General features: G+C 42.1%; 1 protein-coding gene across 3 annotated transcripts in view; it reads left to right on the top strand.

The window, feature by feature from the left end:
• Nucleotides 1-23,759, top strand: part of EVC2 (EvC ciliary complex subunit 2) — a 526,400-nt gene that overhangs the window by 110,630 nt on the left and 392,011 nt on the right. For all 3 annotated transcript variants that reach the window (XM_078678486.1, XM_078678485.1, XM_078678484.1), the window contains exons 7-8: nucleotides 17,561-17,620; nucleotides 18,813-18,947. In XM_078678486.1, the coding sequence (XP_078534612.1) occupies nucleotides 17,561-17,620; nucleotides 18,813-18,947 (195 nt within the window). The remainder of the gene's footprint in view (nucleotides 1-17,560; nucleotides 17,621-18,812; nucleotides 18,948-23,759) is intronic.

The following is a 23,759-nucleotide window of genomic DNA, read 5'->3' as shown; positions in this document are numbered from 1 at the left end:
AAGTAGCCACTATAGCTTTTAGTAGACTTTTGTTAAATTCCATTTTGACAAGTTCATCTGCTGATAATTTAGGCTTTTTGTCTACTATGTATGCTCTAGAATGGTAATATTTTCCAATATCTTACAAGATTCTTTTTATGTACATTTCTTATTTGTGGAGACAAAATTATTAATGAAGTCCCTAGAAGCTACCTTATAATAGTGCTATATATCTAGAAAAGCAGAATCTTCTGAACATAAACAATTCATTAGCAAACACTTAAAAAGCTAAATTCAAAAATGCTTCCTTAAGAAGGGCAGTATTATTTCTCCAGGTTCCATCAGTACTTATGTTCGTTGTCAAAATCTTTGCCTAAATGTTTTACGTGGAATCTATCATCAATATGGGGTTATGAACCATAAATAGAAGCGGAAATTATACATCAATGAACATTAGGATTAAACATGTGTCCATTAAAGCCGATTGCAAGATAATTTTTCTATTTTGTCCAATACCAACCTCTGAATTTATATCTAAAAAGGGTTAACATATGATTACTATCTTCTCCCACAGTTAAAATGTCAATATAAATGCTCATTAGTTTCATACCAATATTATTCCAATCATCAGATTTGGATTATAACACATTGGACCAAGTACATTCAAAATGCACAGTGGAATGCTACTAATCTTACAGTGAACACCAACCCATCTTGTTATTCTGAAAATATTTAAAGAATTGGGACATCTTAAATAGAATAATGGTGCCATGTGTCGTTGCAATTACTGATAAAACAGAAGCCACAACCACTAACAATCTCTTAATATTATTACACACCTCGTCAAGTTAGTTTATCTTCTCTAAAACAGCAGTATCATCTTTTAGTTGAGATAAGTATACCAAACCTCTCTGACCTTTAACTGGATTGCCCATACCCATAACATTCCAAGAAATGATTATGAACATAGATAATTAGAAAACATCACTTCCAAATTAGGAAAACAAAAAGTTTAATTTCACTTCTGATAAGAAAAAAGACAATAAAAAGAGCATTTCATATGAAAACAGAGTACAACACAAAGAGGAAAACAAGTGAAATAGTAAAGAAAGCAGAGAGGAACCAGTAATGTCTGAAGGACAGTAGCGACCTAAAGTGATTGCATAGCAACACATGAAGATGTTGCTAGAGTAGCAGGTATATTTCTTATGACAGCCAAAAATAAATTTTTCTTGTTAGATGTCATTCTGGCAAAAATGGTTTGCGATATACCATATATAAGATTCCTTTCCTTTGTGTCAATTCATACTTTCAGTAGGCCAGCAAACTCAAAGTAAAGGATTATGATGACTCTAGGTTTTGTTGATTTATGCCTCCTAAATAAAAGCAGAAGTGTCAGGTAAGCCTACTATTTTTGGGGTAGGCTGTTCAATTGTATGCTTTTTGCGAGTGGATTGTGTGGCCCCCCGGCCCTAGACTTCCCCGGGAATCAAATTATTGTTACTTTAAAACCCCAGTTACTGCAGCTACTATCTTGTAGACTCCATGCCTAGATCCTGTGGCAGTTTCTGGGATTACGGTCATGCTATTGGTTTTGTTCTCACCGACACCATAGGCTTAACTCCGGATTTTAGCCCAGCCAACCAGTGGCTATACCCCCTCGCACCCCCTCAGCTGTGTTCTACCTCGTGCAAATAGGTTTTCAGTATTATCTGACCCATCAACTGCTGATTGACCTTTGGAGCCTGGCCCCCTTCTAACTCGAGCATGCCAGCTAGCTCCTGCACCCCTGCTTTTACTTCTGAGTATGCTACGCCGATGGGGTCTGGCTATTCCTGTGCTCTCAGATGAAGTTAAATTATTGAGTTGGAATATTACGGGTATTCAGGCCAAACTAGCCATGGACCAGTGGGTGAAATTCATTCAAACAGATGATATCGCCCTTTTGCAGAAAACCTGGGCTATATCTAATGATCTTTGAAATTGTTTTTCTTGTTTTTCTGTTGCTGCTCCCCCTGGTGCCTCTAGCCGTGACAAATCAGGCCTTATTTCCTGTTTTAAGATGAGTCTTCCATGTCACAATTATCCTATTCCCTGTGAGTGTAACTTGATCCAAGCCTTTCATTTAGACTGTCCGCATAAATATAGTGCCTGTATTATACATTTTTATGACCGTTTTAACCATACATGTAATTTTAATTATGCCACCTTGTTTTAGTTTAATAATGAACTTGCGAGTGATCAAGTGGAGGATGGTTCAGGATACAGTTTAATTTTACCCAGGGATTTTAATGCCTGAAGAGATCTCCCAAGGTGAAAACTTAAGGGGACGAGAGCTTTATAACTATTTAGTCACCTTTGACCTCTGTAATGTAATGCTGGCAGCCGGCTTACCCAATCCCACAAATGCCACCTATACGGGAGGGAGACACTCCCCTACTGTTGATTTATATTTTATCTCGCAAGCCATCATAAATCTGGTCACTGAGGGGTCTGTTGTATACTCTGCATTTAGCTACCGCAACACTTTGACTATTTCTCTAAAGGGGCTGTGGAATATCCGTGATAACCTTAGACAGCACCTGGAACTTACTTGTCCCGAGATCAAGGGAGAAGAATAGTACGGCATTCAGGCAATATGACCGAGATTACCAGGAAATTATGCTCAGAACAACTAGTCTTAATTTTTAATTGTCTCCAAACTGCCCAAGAGTGCTGGCCAGGGATACATGACTTTGTCATGCTGAGTTATGTTATTATAGAAGTTTTTATTAGGCCACTTAAGTACAGGCCACCAGATCCCCCATGCTCCATGCTGTAAAGCACCCTACCTCCAAGCATGGCACAGGACATCTGGTGTGCTGTTCCTGGTGCCCTGGTTGGGACTCTCCGTCCCATAAATCTGTGCTGCAGGAAAGGAGGGGCCTTCCGTAAGTTCCTCTACGCCATGAGATGAAAAGCACCCTACCACCAACCGCAGCGCTCGGCATCTTTCGTACCATGGTGTTCTGGGTGCAGGCCACGCCTGGGCTATGGGCAAGCCCATCCTGCGCCCATCAGTGCCAGGAGGAGACGGGGCAGAGCCCACCCCCTTGGCTTTGTGGAAAAGCATTGACTGATATACCTAGGTAATCCTGATTCTGAATCTCAAGTATGCTTCTAACTGTATACTACTGTTAGCCCCTTCTTTTACCATTGGCATAGACACTGCCTGCTAACTTGAGGTAAACTGAAAAGATTGCTGCTTAGGACAATTGAATCCCATATGAGCACACAGTTTTTAATTAGGTTAGTGAGATTCACCAGTAAAGACTTCTCAATTCAGCATCACTAGACCTATTTTAAATCACCTCCTTCTACCACACTACACATTCTTCGCAACCCACATACCCACACCTCATCATACAGCAAAATTGAAAGTTCTCCGGCAAAGAGTCCCTTTGCTCGTGCCCGTCTGGCATTGCAGCACCAGCCTAACGAGGAGCATGCCCAGATGATGAAGCATGACACCTTTCGGGGGGTGTGTGAGGGCACTTGCTCCTATTGGAGCTCATTCCACTGACCTGAAAACCTATCTTTTTAGGTCTTGCGCCTAGCGGTGCAGTGCGCAGCATTGCCCGCGCAGCGCAAGTCATTTAGTAGGTACAAATGGGGTTTCAGAAGCTGACCTAGGAATGGCACACGCACGAGCTTGTGCTTTTCCTTTTGTGGCACGCAATAGGCCAAAGGCGGGCGCATTGCTCCGCCCATGGCCTATTGGTGTCTGTTACGAGCACCGGCGGTCATGTGGTTTCAATTATCGTGCCCAGACACGGGTGTGATAATTGAAAGCACATGTCTCCCTGTGGTGCGCATGCGCGCGCACCACTCGTGGGATTGTTCTCTTTTTGGATCCATTTCACAGGGAAGCAACTACATGAAAGAACCGCTGACGTCTTGTGTGCTTCTTGTCCGATCCTCCTGTCTTGTTCTCCTTTCCGTGCTAGTCAGTCGATGTGGCTATAAAGCCAGAGAGGAGGTATTCTTCGTGTTACAATTGGATCTGTGCACCTATTGTTGGGCCAGCAGCAGCAAGCTTGGAGCCAGCCCCTTATTGGATCTCTCGTTCAACAAGGACAAGCACACCCTGCAGTATGAAGCCTGGCCCCTCTTATGCTGCTCCTAAACTCCAGTGCCCGTCCTTGGCACAGTGCCCACTCGCTGGCACCCTCTGAGATCAGGTGCCGTGGATGCGTCTATGGAGCAGGCAGTGGTAGGTTTGACAGTTGCACGTTCTCCATGGGGAACCTCTCTGGGTTCCTCCCTCGTCTTATTTCCATTTTTGGGTTGAGAGGAGTATCACTTCTGGTTCGTTCCTCCATTCGGGCCGCTTTTGTCGGTACGAGAGCCATCCCATCTTGTCTCTTTTAGAGAGACTTTACCAGGCACCCATCGAGCCGCCGGCCCTCACTTTGAATGGACCTCCATTTTCCTCCTTGGTTGTGGCCACGATGGATTTCACCTTTACAAGTCACGTATGTTAAACACATCTGAGGGATATAGAGATGGACGTCCAGTGTGCCAGCTCGTTGTGGGAGATGACCGTACCAAAGGAAGACGCAAATGGGCACCTGTAGTAAATGAGGCTGCCAGGCGCGCTCAGTGACATGATGCCACTTGGGCCATTTGCACGGTGGCAGGCTTAGCCCCTGGCACGCATGGCTCTCTGTGTTCTCTAATTCACAGTGACGTGCAGCGGCGCTTGCCTCCTTCCTGAATCTGATGCTGTTGCCCGGCAACCCCTGCTGCTACTGCTTGCATTTGCATCGTTGCTTGGCAACTGCTGCAACATGGAGTAGGGTGCAGGTCTGTCCAGCAGCATCTGCTCTGTCCGTGCATCTCTGCTCGCACATTCACTTGTTTGGTTTGTAGCCACCACATCTGGTAACATACGCTGGCGCAACTGGCCTCTCTAGGAAGGGTGGGCATTTATTTACCATTTCGAGAGAAAGTAACATTGAGGTACTCCTTCAGCTGGCTGCCTCCTGCTACAGAGCACCCTTAGCATCTGAACTGTCAGTGAGTGCCCTACGGTGGGTTGAAGGGACAGCTTTTAATTTATAAGATCTCTGAGACATCATCTCGACCGGGCACAGAATTTGACTGTGAGATTGTGCATCAAACTTTACCTACTCGGTGAAAGTAAATGGCTTGAAGCCAGAGACTAAGAACAAGGGAGTTGCCATAGACCTGTTCCTAGATTGGACCAGAAAGGAATGAGCTCCCGGTTTGGAAAGCTCCGTGGATGATGTGCAGGGAGTAGAACCGAGGCCTCTTGCCTCTTGTAGCCAGAGTGGAGCAGGTACCATCTCCCTGTGAATCTGAGCTGGGGGTGTACTGCTGCATTCTGCTGGTGTTCGGGGCCCATTGACTCATGCATCCACAGCAAGGATCTGTGCTTGAGTTCATGATCAGATTCAGTTCCCAGCGGGCGTACTCAGCCTTTCATCCTCCTGAGGTTCATGTAATGAGTACCATCTAGACGACTAACAGTAAACGTTTGTTTTCGGTTTCTTTCCACACCACTTTGAAACTCTTCGAGGGGAATTTGCGTTCCACAAATACATCCCTTCTCTTCTGTTATTATACACTTAATGGAGATGTCCAAGAAGTGCATTTGTTCGACAGCCGAGCATGGGCAGCTGTTCGCCGGAGGTCCTTCAGCTGGAAGGATCAAGTGCTGACTCCCAAGCTGACCTGATCCGGAGGAAGGATCCATCAGGCTAAACACTCATGACACGGGTGTCCGTGGTTTAGGACCAAGTTTTGTGAATGTTGTCAGGCGGATGTTCATCCAGACATGCCGGTGATCCCCAAAGACTCCTGCCCTCTTCCACACGGCTTTAAACGCACACAAGCACTGTTGGCTTAGGAGCAGTCACCAACCCTCTATCAGAGGATCTATAGCTTTTACATTTGCATATTATCTGCATACATGTAGAACCAATCACGTGTGAGTGGATGGCCTATGTTAACAGATACAGTTCTTACAGGGCAGCTCAAGGCCTCCTTGCTGCACAGCAGAACATCAAGTGGCCTCAGTGTGGCCGTTGTTAAAGGCTAATAGCCAGGATGCCCTTGTGTCCACAGCTTCAATGAAGTGGGTCTGCTGCCCCCTCTCTGCAATGAAATTGATCTGTGAGTGTTGCTGCACAAGTCTCTTTAGAGGGCCCCCTCTGTGGAGCGATGCTGCACAAGTCTCCTCTCTGAGCCCCCTCTGTGCAATGACACTGATTTATGGAGCGGTGCAAGTCCCTTCTCTGGGCTGAGTTGTGGTGGCCTCTGCCCAGAATAGCTTTCAGATCTAACGGGTCACAAGTGAAATGGTTAAATTGGCTAATTCTAGGTGTCTTTCCTTCCCAGTCCTAAACCCAGTGCTAATATACTCTCCCTCTTGTTTCACAGCTTTGTCCAGAAAGGCACGTGAAAGGTTCGGGAATATAGCTGTATCGTTTTATTGTGATATGTTTATTTACAAATTGTTTGGGGGAAACCAGGTCCTGTATTGTAAATCCACCGATGCACTGTGCGTTAAATCAGGGAGCGGTGGTTCGTTGGCTGGATTCAGAGTGGTTTAGCTCAGATTTGAATCTGCCTATCAATTTTTATTTTTAAAAATGTTGTTGCGGTATGCGTTTGCCTAATCCACAAAATTTCCCTATATTTACCAAACTGAAACATTGGTCAAAGGCGGTAATGTGATGACCATTCACGCCCTAGTTAATGTGTGCATGGTCCACAGGTGCCTGAGAAGTTCGTATTAACCCCAGATTCTGCTTAAATAAAATAGTGCAGCACGTGTAGAAGTGATGTCAGTTGTTACTTATGCTGTGAAGTCTGCAGAGTGTAAATTACCGCGGGTGCTGCCAATGATGGTTCACAGATGTGGCATTAAGAAGGTAATGTGCACCGAGACCTTTCGTACAGATTGCTTTTCCTGCATCTTCTTGACCCAGCATGTGCCGCGTGATCCAGACACTGCTCAGGGTGGCATGGAGTGGTTCTTTAGTGCTACCTTGAGTTTGCCAGCTCCTCCTTTTTGCACACTTCTGTCCCCAGCTGCGTCTGGAGGGTCATAGATCAGCCCCATCCTTCAAGTCTGGGTTTAAAGGGTCTGAATTCTCGTCCAGGTTCAGGGAGTTCTGGTAGAAGGAGGACGAGCTCGATTACTTGATCTGTTCCATCATTGAGACACCTAACTTTCTTTTTGCAGAAGCTGCAGTGCTCCTGTCTCATGCTTCGCATGCAACATTCCCCCTGCAGAATTTTGCAGGCATCTAATAGCACATATGCTTCATGTTGTAGACACCTGCTGAGCTTTTTCTCACTCCATGTGCACTCTTCGCTTTACAGTAAGCTGCAGGACTACTTCTTACCTTAGCTTGCGCCCTTTATTTTTCAGAAATCTACAGAGCTACTGCTCTGCCCTTAGAGACATCTTTATGTAATCTGCAGTGCTATTGTCTCACCCTTTGTACCTATACTTCACTTCGGGGACGTTTGCATGGCTCTAATGGTACATATATTTCACTTTACATATATCTGCTGGAGTTCTTTCTTACCCCAGCACACACTCTTCACTTTGCAGAAACCTGTGACTTTTGTCTCACCCTGAAAATGCGTCTTCCTCTTTGCAGAAACCTGCGACTTTTGTCTCGCCCTGAAAATGCGTCTTCCTCTTTGCAGAAACCTGCCAGGCTCCTGTCTCACCCTGAAACGCATCTTCCTCTTTGTAGAAACTTGCCGGGCTCCTGTCTCACCCTGAAACGCATCTTCCTCTTTGTAGAAACCTTCGGCTCCTGTCTCGCCATGAAACACTGATTCGTTAATAGGCTTGTTAGTCCTTGTCTTCATTGGTATCCTCCCTTGAGGACTGGCCCTTTTACTTCAGTTTTTACACTTTAGTTTTTATTTAGTCTGTGAGCACTATTTTCTTTAATGGTTTCTCCTACTGCAGATACAACATACCTTCCTGCAAAGGTGCCGCTTTGCTTGCACTTTTTCATTTAAATGTTTTGGCAGCATAGCACACTATTCTAGCGGCAGCACACTTTTATTTTTATATAATAAATCCACTGCAAATAAAAAAACAATATTATAAACATTGTTATTTAAAACGCCAACAGCTCTAACTTTGTGTAATGCGAGACATATTGCATTGCAAATGCTTGATCAATTTGTAATTTCTCCTAACTTTTTCTAAGGAACTGCACACTCTTGTATTTAAGTTATAGCAGATGGGCCATGTAAGATTATGAGAAGTATCACTAACAAAGGAGAACAGTCCTGTTTAACAAATTTGGTGGGCATAATTGGAGGCCTGAAGGACGTAGTCGAAGCTTTGAAAAAAGTTGTGGAAGGATTGGAGGGGAGGGTTGGCAAACGACTAAATTTGAAGGTGCCTGTCAGTGGAGCCCGGAGACCTTGTGTTACACAAAATCTGACCAAGAATAAGCTGCCCAAATCAGAATTGTATCATGGAATGTAGCAGGGGTATCAAAGCTGTTTACAGAAATAGAATGGAGTCAATTCATAGATACCCACAACATGCTGTTTCAGGAGACATGGTGTCTCTCTTCCTTCTTTAGAAGCGGGTTTACATCTTTTTGTCGAAATGCAGCCAAGACTGAAAATGGAAGGTCCTATGGGATTTTAGAAATGTGTGTAAAGACCATGTTCCAGTGCCAAACTAAAACCCTCCCCATTAGTTACCCTGATATTTTGCCGATTATGCTGATTTTTCTCTCAAAATCTATAATATGTATAAGAGAGTTGGATTAAGTAATGCAGAGATCAGGAAAATAGATGTATTAGAATCTACCCTCTCCGAGCACACAGGAAATAGCCTACTATTGGTGGCTGGAGATTTTAACACTACATTCGAACTGCTAGCAGCACCCCCCTCCCTGATTTGACTGAGGAGTGGGACAGGCAGTGGGAAATCCCTCAGATTGATCTCCTGAGTGTGAAATGATTCCACAAAACAGCCCAGGTGTTAGCATTACCACTAAACTTTGACCTTAGAGCCACAAATGGAAGGACAACCTTGAATAGCCAAGGTGAAATGACCTACAATAGACCAGGTCATTCAAGCAGAAGTTACTCTTTTTTGGTCGACCTTAGGCTTTGGTCTACACTACAGAATACAATAGTAGTGAATAGACGATATGGCAATCATAACGCCACGAGCCTGACTCTGCTAGACAGTTGACCAGGGCAACCTGTTCTCCTCGGTAGTACGGATTTAGGCACCGTATTACAAATGAATAATAGGAAGACTATCCTGTAGGATTGGGTAAAAAAGAACCCTTTAGCTTTAACGACAGGTACATCAAGATCAAGGTCGTGAAGGAGGATGAACTATTGCCTTCCCTTCCCCAGGAGTCCAGAGTTCAGAAGATTAAAACTATCCCTGAAGCATTAATCCCCTGATACGGGACCTATTAGGTCAAGCTACATGAATGGACAGGAAGATGCCCAAGACAGGAGCCTGGTATAACCATGCATGCAGGATAGCCAAAAGTGACTTCCCAGTCACAGCTAAATCCAACTCAAGGCCCGATCTGGTAAGGTGTAGGATACGGTATAGATGGGAGCCAAACAAAAAGGGAATGGGAGTGCTCCTTATGGACATTCCTCCTAGTAGCTATGAGACTAGTGGTTAGTGCAAATGGCCCAAACCTGCTCTAAAAGTGGATATTGTGTTGAGACTGCATGCAGATAGTCTTGCCTAAGTAAGATGGGGAAAGGCAAGCAAATCACTGAACCCATTAGGGTAAACCGTAGAGTCAGACCAGGGTGTGTCCTCGCCCCCACCCTGTTTTCATTCTACATTAACATGATGGTGGATTACTTGAACTGAGATGGGTGTGGCGCACTGAAAAAATGGGGAGGAGGGTTCCAGCCCACCTCTTTGCCAAGTATACCTTATTGAAATCAAAGACACACCCATGGGGCTCCGTCTGCCAATAATGCCTTTTGTGAAGGGCGGGGTCTGGAGCCTAACAACTGCAAGACTAAATGCATGTTCTTCTCTAAACAAGGCATGAACCACTGCAAGTGATCCATGCTAGTGGGTAAAAATCCAATATAAATGGTTCCCAATTTGGTTTACTCCTCACCTGAGCTTGTCCCTCATCTTGAGAAGGCATATTTAACGCGCATTCTGCAGACCACAAGTATAGCCAAAATCCATAGACTGACTACATCAAGAAGGGTGACACCAGCATTAGAGAATTATATCATCAAGGCTCTGGAGGCGGTAATGTGCAGGGTGGAATTGTAGGGATGTTCTAGAATAAATAGTCTAGTACAGGGCCGAACTGGCTACCGGGCAGTTGTGTGTGCTGCTGTGCTGGGGGCTAATTTTGTTGATTGGGACCTGCGTGTGCAAAACGAAATTCGTTTTGCTTTTTTTATTTCAAATCGCACGCAGGTCCCCAGCAACGAAATAAGCCCCCACCACAGAGAAATTAGCCCCTAGCTCGGCAGCACACACAATTGCCCGGTAGCCAGTCCGGCCCTGGTCTAGTACCAGTCGAGCATGAGTTTATAAGATCCTTATTTAATCTCCCTATGAGCATACCACTGACCCCCATTTACCTGGACCTGACCCAAAGGAGAATCTCACATAAGATAGAATGTAGGCCTCTAACCTTCTAGCATCCGTTGTGGTCTACCCAAGCTTTGGACCTGTATTGAGTGTTTCTAAGAGATCTAATGGCCTCTAATTGTGTTGCTGAAATTCTTTAGTTGAGATACATTAGGGCACTCTTATGAAAATTGGGGCTATAAGCCAGTTGGACCTCACCAGAGAGGATGTGTTTGATCTCTAGAGTTAGGGTAAAAGAAATGTATTATAAGCCCATAACCGCGGAGAATGCAAGGGACAGCTTTCACTACCTTGCATAGATTTTAAACCTTGCCCATGGTGCAAACCTACCATTGAAAATTTTTATCTGGCTGCTGCTTGGAAATTGTATGCTCAGTTAAGATACAGGACCCCTCTTACCGAATTGTTTTGTGGCAAATGGCAAGCAAAGCATTTTTTCAGATGACCTGTGTCCAGTATGCAAATGGGGTCCGGAACCCCTATGCATATTTTCTTAATTTGCCCTTGTTCTAACAATCTTCGGGTAAAGTGGATAGCCCCCCCTAGAAACTTTGATTCTAGGCAACAACAAGAAGGATATAGAATACTCAGTACTGATGCAATCGGAGTTGTGGTCTTGGATATGGGTAAATATTTGATGGCCATATGGATAAGGCATTCAAAAAGACTCCTAAGAAAAGCGACCAATTGATGTGGAAACTGATTGTGTTAGTTTACCTTGTCAGCCCATACATTGTTTTATGTTTTATTATTCTGGCCCCTCATTCTGAGGAAACCCAATGCAAGTAGGTAATTGTTCTATCACTCAGTTCATAGAGTGAACAATGTCTTAACTGCATAGGGTTTTATAGCGATGGGTTTGTATTGGATTAAACGCTCACCATGGGTATACATATAGCCTAATCGAATAATGTTCACAAGTTGCACAGAACATTTTAATTAAAATTGTAACAGCACAAACAGTTGCAGCTAAAACAGCCTGTGCTAGTAATAGATTTCAGTCAAAAATTACGCAGGCCAGTTTACCCTGTCAAAAATGATTATTTTGTATGCTGTCGTTTACGGATCCTCCATTGGACTTGGTGGGTGTGACTACCCCAACATTGACCTCGACAAATAAAGGGAAAGGATTCTGGCCCAAGCACAATCAGCTGTAAATTTAATTTCTTGGCATTATGATTCACTTTTTGTACCATGAGATGGGCGTTTCAAATTGTATTCTGTTATATATTTTAACTTTGTCATATGTCTTTTTTAACATGACCATATGTATATTTATTTATGTATTTATTTATGTGAGGTACTTTGAAGATCCAAGTGATCAAAATAAAGTCTATGATGATGGTTTGATGCAACCTGAGGTTTAGCCAACAAATGGCAAGGGGAGGCCCTCTAATCAACCCCACAAAATAGAGCCCTGATTGCTAGCTTCCGTAGAACTTCTAAACATTAATTTGCAGAACAGTAAAAAGCATAGTACGAGTAATAAGATCAGCCCAGATTAGTGGGTGGATCATTTACAGAAAATTACTACCCCACCATTACTTTCACCCCCCTAAACGTTGGTCACATTCTCCTCTATCCAATCGATAGAGTCTCCAACCTTCCAGAGGTAGTGGAAGCCATCTCCTCTATCCCGGCTAATAAAGCACAGGGGTCAGAAGTCATTCCGATGAAACTTTATAATGCCAATTCTGACTTGTGGCCACATTAATTGCTAACTATATTAATGCTGCTTGTGCCTGTGGATTCCCACAATGATGGCATAGTGCCATTATTGTCCCCATTTCCAAGAAAGGCACCCGTACCAGCCCGAGCTGTTATTAGGCAATTTTGCTATTGGACTCAGTAGTGAAGGACATGTGGTGTGTACTGCTCAATCACCTGTTCTGATGGATGAAGGAAAAACAGATTTTCTCAAGAGTGCAGTATAGATTCCATGTGGGGCGTTGTACGATGGAGCAATGTCTTCATCTCCATTTATTGGTTAGCAAATATACCATTACTAAGAGAGGCTCCATCTACCTGGCCTTCATGAATCTTTCCTGTGCCTTTGGTTGTGTGGTGAGATGTAAGCTCTGGGATATTCTACAGGACCTCAATGTGGATGATAGCATTGTCATGTTTCAACATGCACTTCATTGTGATTTGGAAGCCTTTGTCAGATATGGCATTAAAGGAGAATGTACAGATTGTTTGTGTCTTTTGGGACAGGATTGTGTGACTGCCCTGGTACTTTTTTAATTTTACTTTAATGGCTTGGGTGCCAATTTGACTCAACAGGGAAGGGACATCCCCAAGGCTAAGAGCAAGGCTGTCCCTGTCCTGTTGTATGCTTATGTAGCTGTTTTAATGGCAAGAAACCAAAATGATCTTAGCCTGTGTTGGATACTTTTGTTGACTCTATGTCTAAGTTAAATCTCAAAATTAATTTCTCTAAGACCTTTTATTATGACCTGTGGTCCTACAAACCTCGAGTGCTGCAGCATGGCCCTTCAGGGAAACCCCGTTTCTAAGGCACATGAATTTCCTCATCTAGGCATCAAATTTGACTCTAAAGGTAGTTGGGGATCAAGTGGACACTGAGGTTTTCCAATACAATAGGGTTTTTATTTAATCTGGCTTCTTCCACCAATAGTAAACCAATCGGCCCTCACTTGAAATTTACAACAGAAAATGCCTTCCCGTATTAACATATTGTTCTGGGGTGTGGGGATACAAGGATGTTAGATCATTGCAGCTGGAGGAGAACAGGATGTATAGATGACTTTTATCTCTACCTGCAAGCTCCCCAACTTTTCCTACTCATGAGGAGTTGGGGCTTCCTCATGTGGAGAATCGTATCATTCTTACCTCCTTATTATTATGGTGCTCAATCTTGGGGAAACCGGCAAAAAGCCATAAACAGGGATATAATTGTTAATTGTTTGTCCTGTAATCATAACCTTCAAATTCCCTGGCTCTCCTGTATCCAATCAGCAGCCAATAAACTGGACAGACCCTCACTTTCTCAAATTCCCAAAACCTGACTTCCAAAGATAAAAGAGAACTTTCTTGTCTCAGAAGGGAGGCAAGGGAGGACTGGAACTAAACAAGGGCTTCAACCAGGAGCCTCATAGTATTTGCATGTCCACAGGAGTGGACCCTCTCTGGGCATGGTTACCAACAGCTGGGAATAATCCCTGCTCGCCAAATTTAGATTTGATTTTATACAATGCTACTTGTGTTTTCCCCTGGGGCAGGACGATCGATCGTCAATTCTGATTTGCCCCTGCTATGAAGCCTCTAACCAAAGCATATTGCACTTTAGGTTCTTTTGTAAATTTTATGGCGCATTTACTAAGCGATTTTAAATTCCCTTTTTGATAAGTTTGGGCTTTGCCACTGGTAGACATGTCCTACGATTGATGCAGCAACTCAGCTCACCTCTTGTTTTGTTTCTTTGTAAGTTCTTTTTTAAAATCTGCTGTGTGCCATAGGAAAAAATTGTTGTTTTGACATCTTATTAGGGTTGTTTTTAATATGCCTGCACTATGTCCTAAAGTTAAGACCCTCAAGTTAAACCTTAAAGATATTGTCAAAAATACAAATGTCATGACCAAACTGTATTTTATTTATTTATTTATTTAATGCGATTTTATGTAGTCCGAACATTACCCGAAGGTGTCAGAGCGCTTTACAAAAGAACCTGTTGTGTTACATAAGGACTTTGGATTACATTAGTTACTTAAGAGATATAAACAGGAAAACAATTGCAAATGTACAAGTGGAGCGAAAAGAGGGAAAAATTGCAAATGTACAAGTTGTAGAGTCCTCAAGGAGGAGATACAAACAGATAAACTCTAAATTCACATAGGAATGGTAGTAAGTACAAAGGTCTACTGCATATACTAGTGGTTAGAGTTATATATACAAGTTGAGTGAAAGGAGGGAAAAATTGCAAATGTACAAGTTGTAAAGTCACTCAAGGAAGAGCTACAAACAGATACATTCTAAAATCACATAGGAATGGTAGTAAGTACAAAAGTACACTACATATACTAGTAGTTAGAGATATAAATATATACAAATTGCAAATTCACTCAGGATTACATTTTAACAGCGACTAGGCTTGGGCAATTATATATTACATATTTACAGAGCAGGAAATTCTTGCCATCGTTCAGCCAGGTGTTCAGGTGGTGCTGCACTCAAGGTTGGTGGTCTTGGGCCTGGAGGGATACCTGAGTTGGAGATGTCCATAGGGGTAGAAGGCCGTATGGTGGTGAGGGAAGCAGCATGCTGGACTGGGCCACACGAAGTAGGCACGTAAACCTACTATTTTAGGGGTATATTTCTTAAGATAGCCAACCATATCATCTCCCACTACATCTTCAGGAAGGCCATACTATCCTAAGTTACTTTTTCAGTTTCTGGTTTTCAAGTATTCCGTTTTTTCGAAGGTTTCCATTTCTGCATTCATTTTTGTCTATCCTAAACTCTATAATGTCTTCTTCATGAAATGTGGTTCAGCATTTATTCTAATTTCAAACTGCACCAAGTTAATTAATTTTCTGTAACATAATAGTACTTTGAACCACAAAAGGTTGCAAATTGGAGATTATTCAAAGTAAGTGCAGCAATTGCCTTAGGATAAAATGGATCCTATGTAGGTCTTTTACTGAGTCAGACACACCTGCTGGGTTCTCATTCCTAGATGTGACTAGTGAACAAATAGAAATGCTAGGCTTAGGTATACAAGATGCCTAACTAAGAGCTTGACTGTCTTAGTTTAAAATAGAAGATGCTATGCACACCAATATGAACTAACTGTAGAATTTTGTTTTATAATGTTTTTTATTAGATTCTTTACCAAAAGTAGAAAGATCCCAGCTCAGTAAAATGGTAGTAAATTCACATGGCTATGTAAGGCGCTGTCTGCATTAATCAAAGATGCAGAGTCGTTGTCTGGTAATGAATCAGAATGGATATGTGTAGAAGAAATAATCCTAAATCTATCTTTGACTCTCCTCATTCTTCCCATATATATATATTTTTCACGAAATACAAATACTCTGCTTAAAAGCTGTTCCTGCTCTTCAAAAACATATAATCCACTCACAAGGCTTACTCTCAAATGAAAACTTAAAGTGTAGAATAACGCACTGTCTGTCTGACTCCTAAAGAATAATAGCTGGTTAATCCAATGATAGATCGTAGTGCAAGTATGTGGTGTGCAGGTTTAATATAGCTTATTTCCTCATAGTTATTCATGTTATTGTATCAACAAAATAGCTCCCACCTATTTCCACTGTATAAATATATGTTGTGGTCTATTTTACACAAGGAACAACTATAATGAATACATCCATTGGTTACTCACTAAATGATTGGTTTATTTATTTAAAACTTAAATATAAATAACTTGCTGAATTTCATCCTCCATCACTTTGTTTTTGATTAAATCTCAGTGAGAACAAAACTGTCACCGCCATCTCCAAGAGTATTCTGAAAGACTTTGTTCACATAAACCAAGAAGCACCAATGTTTAAAGAAACTAGGCATACCACCAGAATTCAACCATATTCATGGATACTGTTGCTTAGGAGTTCTTTCTTGTCATCCTTATTTCAGAACATTGTTCATTACTACCATCCAAGTCAGAATGGAGCATTAACAATGAGCAGCATCTTTGTCTGCACATAGAACAGCTCCCTGTAATGACAGGAATTCTAACAACTCACACCTGGCTGTTATAAAAACACATGTCTCAGGAGGATTGTGCTTTTTGTGGTACCTAAATCATAAAGATATTTGGGCATCTAAGTTTCATGTTCAAGTTACTCTGTGATTATAAACTCTTCTTTTTTCATCACCAAGTATTAATTAACACTGATAAATCGATTTACTCACACATAACATTGCATCAATATTGTATAATATTACATGTGAACAAATCTGCCCACAGGGGTATATATGGGGTTCCCAGGGCCTGCGTAAATGGATATGCATGCCCACTCTTGCATGTTTATAGGTATTTGGGAACTTTTGTCAGTCACATACCTCCTTTTTGCTGTCTGAGATTTACCCCAGTCAGAGCAGAAGGCTTTCCCTATTCAGGATGGAACTGTGGGCAAACACCTTTTGGAATATAGGGCAAAAGATTACACCCTGGGGTAACATGGAGAAAGGAAAGGAAACACGTGTGTGTAATTGTAAAACCTGTTACATTTAAAGTATGTCTAAATATTTACAATGTACTCCTGAAAAACCCAGAATGTTTTTTTAGGAGAACAGCATTTAGATTTATGTCCTCCTGACTTATTTTGTGAAATATTCAGTTCCTCTGACCCAGAGGTTTTTTATTTGGTCAGGGCCCGTTACAAATGCACTAGTAAACCTGGTTTTCAGTCAAAAACTCAGGCCTCCGGCTGAAATGGATCAAATGTATTCCTGGGCACACCACCCCTTGCCCAAAGCAGTTGGTAATATGCCATAACTTGGGTAAAATATATGAAAATCAGAATGGTACCATTGATATTGGCATGCTATTCTTCATCGCTAATAGCAAAAGTCATAATGGCTTGGTGATGGTGTTGTAATGCCCCCTACGCCCTCCAGTATTGGTAGGACAGTGTGTAGTAGTACCAAATAATATTACAAAGCCACTTGGTCTCACCTGTAGAAGCATATATTTGGTTCTCCCATGGCATGTCTTACTTCTCGTTACCTTATGAATCTACATATCTGGTTTGATGATAGTATGGCATAGAGGATGTTAAGAACCTGGCTTATGCATTTATCAATAACCTATTTTAGTGTCATGGACACAACAATACTTAAATATCATGGTCTTGAAGCACAGATTTACATGTACAATATGATGATGGTGACCAAACAATGTAAAAGTACAATTCAGCCTAACCCATAACCTTGGTTTTGCTTTCACAGGGCACTCAGCGAATCTCTCTGGTGACCTCATTCAATATAACAGTGCAAGAAAATCCGAAGGTAATTCATGCGAACCACTTTAAGGTTATTTACATGTGTTTTTCATGTGTCCGTGTCCCCTTGTGCAGGCAATTACTGTTTTCTAACGTTTCTAACGTTTCTCTTTCCCTGCAACTTTTACTCACTGAGTGACTACACTAGTGCATTGTTACTAGATGAAGGTCACTTTTATTTGGGATCAGATTACGTAAACTTTGCACTGGTGCAAGCTTGGAGCAAATACCATCTAGCTGTTTCTGTATGCTCTGCTGCTGATTCAGGATGATTGCAAGCCTTCTCTCCTCAGTTCCTCTTTTGTAACCATTTACTTCGGATCAGCCTATTTCACATATTTCCCAACTAATAGTAAAATATAAATGCAACCATAGACATCCATTCGCTCTTAACCCATCCACAGAAAGGCACTGCTGCACATGCCTGACAAACTTCCAGGAGTTTGGAAGCAGTAGACTGCAAGTGTTACTGAGTGCAAATTACTTGTCATAATGACTTGGTTGGTCCGGTTTATTTCCAGATTATTCTTAGATACATAGCAAGTACATAAAGGAAGGCAGCGGCTAACAATGTTCGTTCATGCATCCTTAACTTTTTTAACTTTACGAATTATATTCCAGGATCCTGATTTGTTACCGGAACTTCCTAAAGGTCTGGAGGAAGGGGAGCTAAGGATTACCAGTAAAGTGTTACTAGAAAGGATGAGGCATTTCCCTCTTTTTTTAGAACGAGTGAAACTTAATTATTGTTTACTCCATGAAAGGAAAATTGCCACCTTTTTAAATGTATATATCTTTCTTTAAAATGTCTGGTATCTCTGAAGTCAAATTAAACCTCTAAGCTATTTTGTTAGCTCGATTACGAGTAGTATTATGTTTGCATAGTTCGTTGAATTTCTTCACATGTTGAAGGCTCCGTTTTGTGTATTGTCAGCTCGCAGCTGATACCTTGTGTTGTTGCTACACAACAAGGTTTTGTTCAGACATGGATATTTGGTTACTACTGGACATTGCTGTGACTACTGTGGATGTGACAGTTGCATCCTATTTAAGAAATTAGGTTTACAGAAGGTGAAATTAAATTGGACCTGGGTATGTCCTTCATCCAGATGAAGGTATGGAATGTACTTCTATATTTATTTTTGGATTTGTTTTGCTGCTTGCAACCCTGAAAATGTTGTGCCTGTTTGTTTCTGCAGGTTTCACCTGACCATGGATTGCATGGCGCTGGATTTGTCATTGCCTTTTTTGCTTCACTCTTCTTGACCTGCATTACGTTTATTGTCATTTTTCAGTGCAGAGTGAGAAAGTGCTGTGCTTCTAGTGAAATATCGGTAAGTCCTCTTTTCACTTCCTTACATTAAACTGCGTGTAAGTACCTTCTGCTTTGCTCTCACTGATTTTAGTCTTGTTCCACTTTTTAACTCCTTCTAATTACCAACATATTGTGAATCATAGGCACCCAATTCAAGAAAATGACTCAAATCTCTGTTTAAATACTAAATCGCAAAGTTGTATCCTATACGCACTCCTGCAGTTGTAGCTGACTTCTTTATAGGTGTTCCCTTGACCAAAGCAAGATCAAACCTTTTAGTCAGTTAGAGTGGGTGGAGCAATTCCTAATAATTACTTTCCCAGTCTTATACTGGTATTGTTAATCTCCAGAATTTAGCCTAAGCCTCTATTGGTGAAGTTTAAGAATGTAGCTCGTGATGTATCAAAGTGTTTTACCCATTCTCTGCCTATGAGAAATGTGTTAATACATAAGGGCCATAACCTCATTGGAGTCACAAATCGCAACGTTTGATCTTAGATGTTAGAGTTTTTTGTTTCATGTGTTACAGAACATCCCACTAAAGAGTCATAAGCAGCCCCCCTAGTATCATAAGAAAGGTCCAATCCCAGAACGTATTTTTGAAAGCAAGCTTAACAAATGTATGCATCCTGTTGTATGTGATTGTAGGCCCACAGTTTTAATTTGGGTTGTTCATTTAATACTTTATGAAAACATATTGATTGATATGTGTAGCAGTAGATACACAGTCTGTACATACTCCTGCTATCAACTGTTGGGTTCAAATATGTGCAACTTGCTTTTCTTCGAGGTATACTGACTCCACTTATGACTGGTAGTGCGCATTGGCATTGGCATTGGCTCCATTATAAGATTTTTTTTTTTATTGTCTGGTTAAGCTGTGTGTAACATTCTACCTCAGCCCAGGTACCTGTAAATGATCACACCACACACGGAGCTTGATATTACACGTCTTTTCAGTGTGTAACCATTAACTGAACACTTCCATCACCCACACCCACACACTAATGTCACTGTTTTACGGAGTCCATCAGGTACCAAAAGGGTCCCATCATCTCCAACTCACAAGACACTATATCTCCCCTTTGTTAAATAAAAAGTGCCAATAATACATTTATACATATATACATTGCAACTCTTCACTAAGTCGTTTTGGTGTTAAATTCAGTCACCCATAACTAGTCATATGAGGCAGTGGAGATACCAGAGTAATGTCCATGACTGACCTAGGTGACAGAGACATTGATACAGTCATTGGGCTCTCTGGATTCTCAGGTGGACAAGTCTCACTCCTGACATAAGGAGTTGGCGAAGATCAAGGGAGGTGCTTGCAAAAGTAAAGAATCTTATGTAATGGACTTTCCAGGACTTAGCAGTCACCCTGTGTCCTTTACTGGTTACAACCGTCAGTGGCTCAGCATCAAAAGGAGCATCAGACTTAAGTTTCTGTTTCTGCCTGATGATGACTTGGTCTCCTCTGTTGAACACAGTGTTTCGAGCACAGTAACATCAGTCTGCATACGTTTTAATTTTGTGTTTGTTAGACGAATCAGTGGTTCGAAGTTCGAGGTCGATAGATCTCTCAGTGATTCACTTTGGCAAGTTGGTGCCCATGGCTCTCCCAAACATTAAGGTGACAGGGCTCTCACCCGTGGTATAATGGTGAGTTGACCTGAATACAAGAAGCGTAATTGAAGAACTGATTTAAGTTCATGCTTTTCCAGCACAGCGCGCTGAACAGTGTCTTTGATGATGCTTGTAAATCTCTCAACCACACCATTTGCCTGTGGCCAGAGTGATGTGCTTTTCTGATGCTTCATTTTTAAATGAGTGAGAGAGTCTATAAATTCCCGACTATTGAAAAGGAAGATCATTGTCCGATTTTAAAATAGACGGAACACCCCAAGTTGCAAAAGTACTTTCTAGTCTCTCAATGACTTTGTAATCAGTAGTTGAGGACAAATCTTGCACCAGAGGAAAACGGAAATATTCTTCAACAATGACTAGTAGATGATGTCCATTGTCAAGTATATCAAAGAAATCAATTGCAATCTTCTCTCATGCTTGGTTTGGGAGAACGGACATGTTTAACAGATGTGGGGTTGTCTTAGATGAAAAACAAATGACATGTCTTTAACTCTTTTTCACCTCTTTCATCAAGACGGGTGTACCACAATCGTCCTGTAAAGCTCGTTTCATAGTAACAACCCCATGGTGTCCCTCTTGGGCTAGTTCAATAACTTGCTGTCTCAGACTCTCAGGTATAACAATTCTCAACCCTCATAAGATAATACCTTATGGAGTAGCTGAAGGTTCTTCCTGCACATTTTCGAATTTCTGGTATTTAATGCCATCATGATTATATGTTTTCGCCACGATTGGTGTGTAATCAGTTCTTTGAGTGTTAGCAAATCCCTGTCAGTACTTGTGGCAGCAATGGTTTCTTCTACCGATATGGCAGCAGGGGTACCGGATATCCCAAAGAAGTTAACATAGGCAACAGCCGCTTTCGAAGTAGTGCCATGACACCATATTGGCACATGTGAGAAGTAGTCAGCAGGATTTTGATTTTTTTTCCTGGACGATGTGCAATCATGTAATTATACTCCTGCACTCGCAACCCCAGCCTCTCCATGCGAGGGAGGCATATTAGCTTTAGGATTACCGAAAATGATGCGTAAACCTTGGTGGTCAGTGACAACTGTGAAATTTTATTCATACAGGTACACATGAAAATGTTCACAGGCCCACACTACAGCTAGGCTTTCTATTTTGGGTTATGAATAAGCACCTTCTGTTGTAGACCAACATCTGCTAGCATATGCCGCAATGTGTCCTGGGGCATTGGGATATCAGTGTGCTGGGCAAGGATGATGCCCAACCCCACTAAGCTTGCATCAACAACAACCTTCATCTGAAATTTTTCATAAAAGTATGCCATTTCCATTGCATTCTCAATTGCATGCTTGATATTCTTAAAGCTTAGTTCACTTTCAGTTGACCATTAAAATGGAGCATTTCGTTTCTGTTAGACCTGGCATCTTTGGCGTGGTTTCCCCTATCTTTTTGCCTCTACCTCCTGTATTTTTGATGCTGTGCTGGATTTCGTTTTTGCTGGTTTAGATGCTTTGGACACTCTGCCACTGCTGATCAGTGCCAGAGTGTAAGTGCTCCCTGTGTAAATTGTTATTCTGATTGAATATACCTGTTTGGCATATTTGTATCACCATGAAGTCCCTAGTAAAGTGCACTGAGTGTGCCAGGGCTGGTGATGACAAATGCTACTAGTGGGCCTGCAGCACTGATTGTGCCACCCACAGGAGTAGCCCTAAGATGATGTCTCAGGCCTGTCTCTCAATGGGACATTTCCAGTGACAAAGCCACGTATTTATCTTGAATAGTAACTGGGCATACCAAGGAAGATTCTCAGTCACATTTTCTGGGGGAGAGGTGAATGACCAGGCATGTACTTTGTTTCGGTCTGGAGTTATTGCCCCATCAGAAAAGACTGGGCCAAAGAACTTCAGCTTGATTTGATGAAACTCACACTTGGCCACATTTAACCGCATCGCTGCGGCAGCTTTTCCCGCTGTACGCGGCAATTTTGAAATTACTGCGTTACATGACAAGCTCAGCTCGTCATGAGCACACGGCAGGTAACGCTCATGACGAGCAGAGCTCGTCATCAGCCCCAAAGGGGTTAAAGTGAGACCGGCATCATCAAGTATACAACACACTTGTGTAAGAGCTTTATCATATTTCTTTCATGTGGCCTTAAAACTGGTATGAAATCACTGTAATTGAAAGCATTTGCGACTGGCTGTATTATGCGGCGAATGACATCCTGAAAAAGTTCGCCAGCTGTTGACACTCTGAAACTTAGCCTTTTATATTGAAACAAATCAACATGAGTCAAAAAGGAAGTAATGTATCTGCAATTCTCTTCCAGTCCAAGCTGGTGATACCGTTTGTTCAAATCAAGGTGGGAATAGACTTTAGCTCCATACAGCTGAGTAATCATGGTGGCAATGTGCAACCCTGGATATCATTCTCTTTCAAACACCTTGTTGGCTTGGCGCATACCAACCCAGATGTGCACAGCTCCTCCACTATCCTTTTTTTGCACTACCACTAAGTGAATTTTGTATTTTCACTTGTGATTCTTCCTTTGACCGACATTCTTACTTGCAAAAAGCTACGTCTATAGGTGCACATCGTCCTGCAGTAAACATTGATATTGCACACGCTTCTTCCTCGCTGTTGCTCCACAATGACAAACTTTTAGACAAAGTAATTGTCGACTATCTACAGCATTCAGTTTCTGCTTGCCTCAACTGATGTTGCCACTTGGCCTTGTGGGCATGCGTGAACCATCGTGTCTGGAACTTTTATGGCATCCATTTTGTTTTCTCAACATGACGCACTTGATCTTGCCTCCATTTTGTTTTCTCGATGTGATACACTTGATCTTTTCCACGCAGACTGTTACAAATTAGTCTCTTTCCCACAGCCTTTTCCTACCTGTCCAATGGCGGGAGAGCTACCCTCATGTGTAAAGGAAAATCCTCACCGGAACTCGACTTCTTGTTCTTTGGAGACATTACTTTATGGCCTTCTGCCTTTGGTTTTGACTTACTTTTCACACTCAGCGCTGATTCATTTTGGGCAGTTCTAGCCTCCATGCTAGCTGCCCTTCTGTCAGCTCTCTCCTCTTCACTGGCACCCATGAGTACTTGCTGCAAGCTAAGTGTCTTTTTCAGCATTCGTCGTCTGGAGAAGTCGAAGAGGCAGCCATCAATTACTCTGAGAACAATGTCCTCTTCATGGTTAA

The sequence above is a fragment of the Lissotriton helveticus genome, chromosome 2_2, assembly GCF_964261635.1.
Source record: "Lissotriton helveticus chromosome 2_2, aLisHel1.1, whole genome shotgun sequence".
In the NCBI taxonomy this organism is placed as follows: Eukaryota; Metazoa; Chordata; class Amphibia; order Caudata; family Salamandridae; genus Lissotriton; species Lissotriton helveticus.
This window is presented reverse-complemented; position numbering and strand designations above follow the sequence as displayed.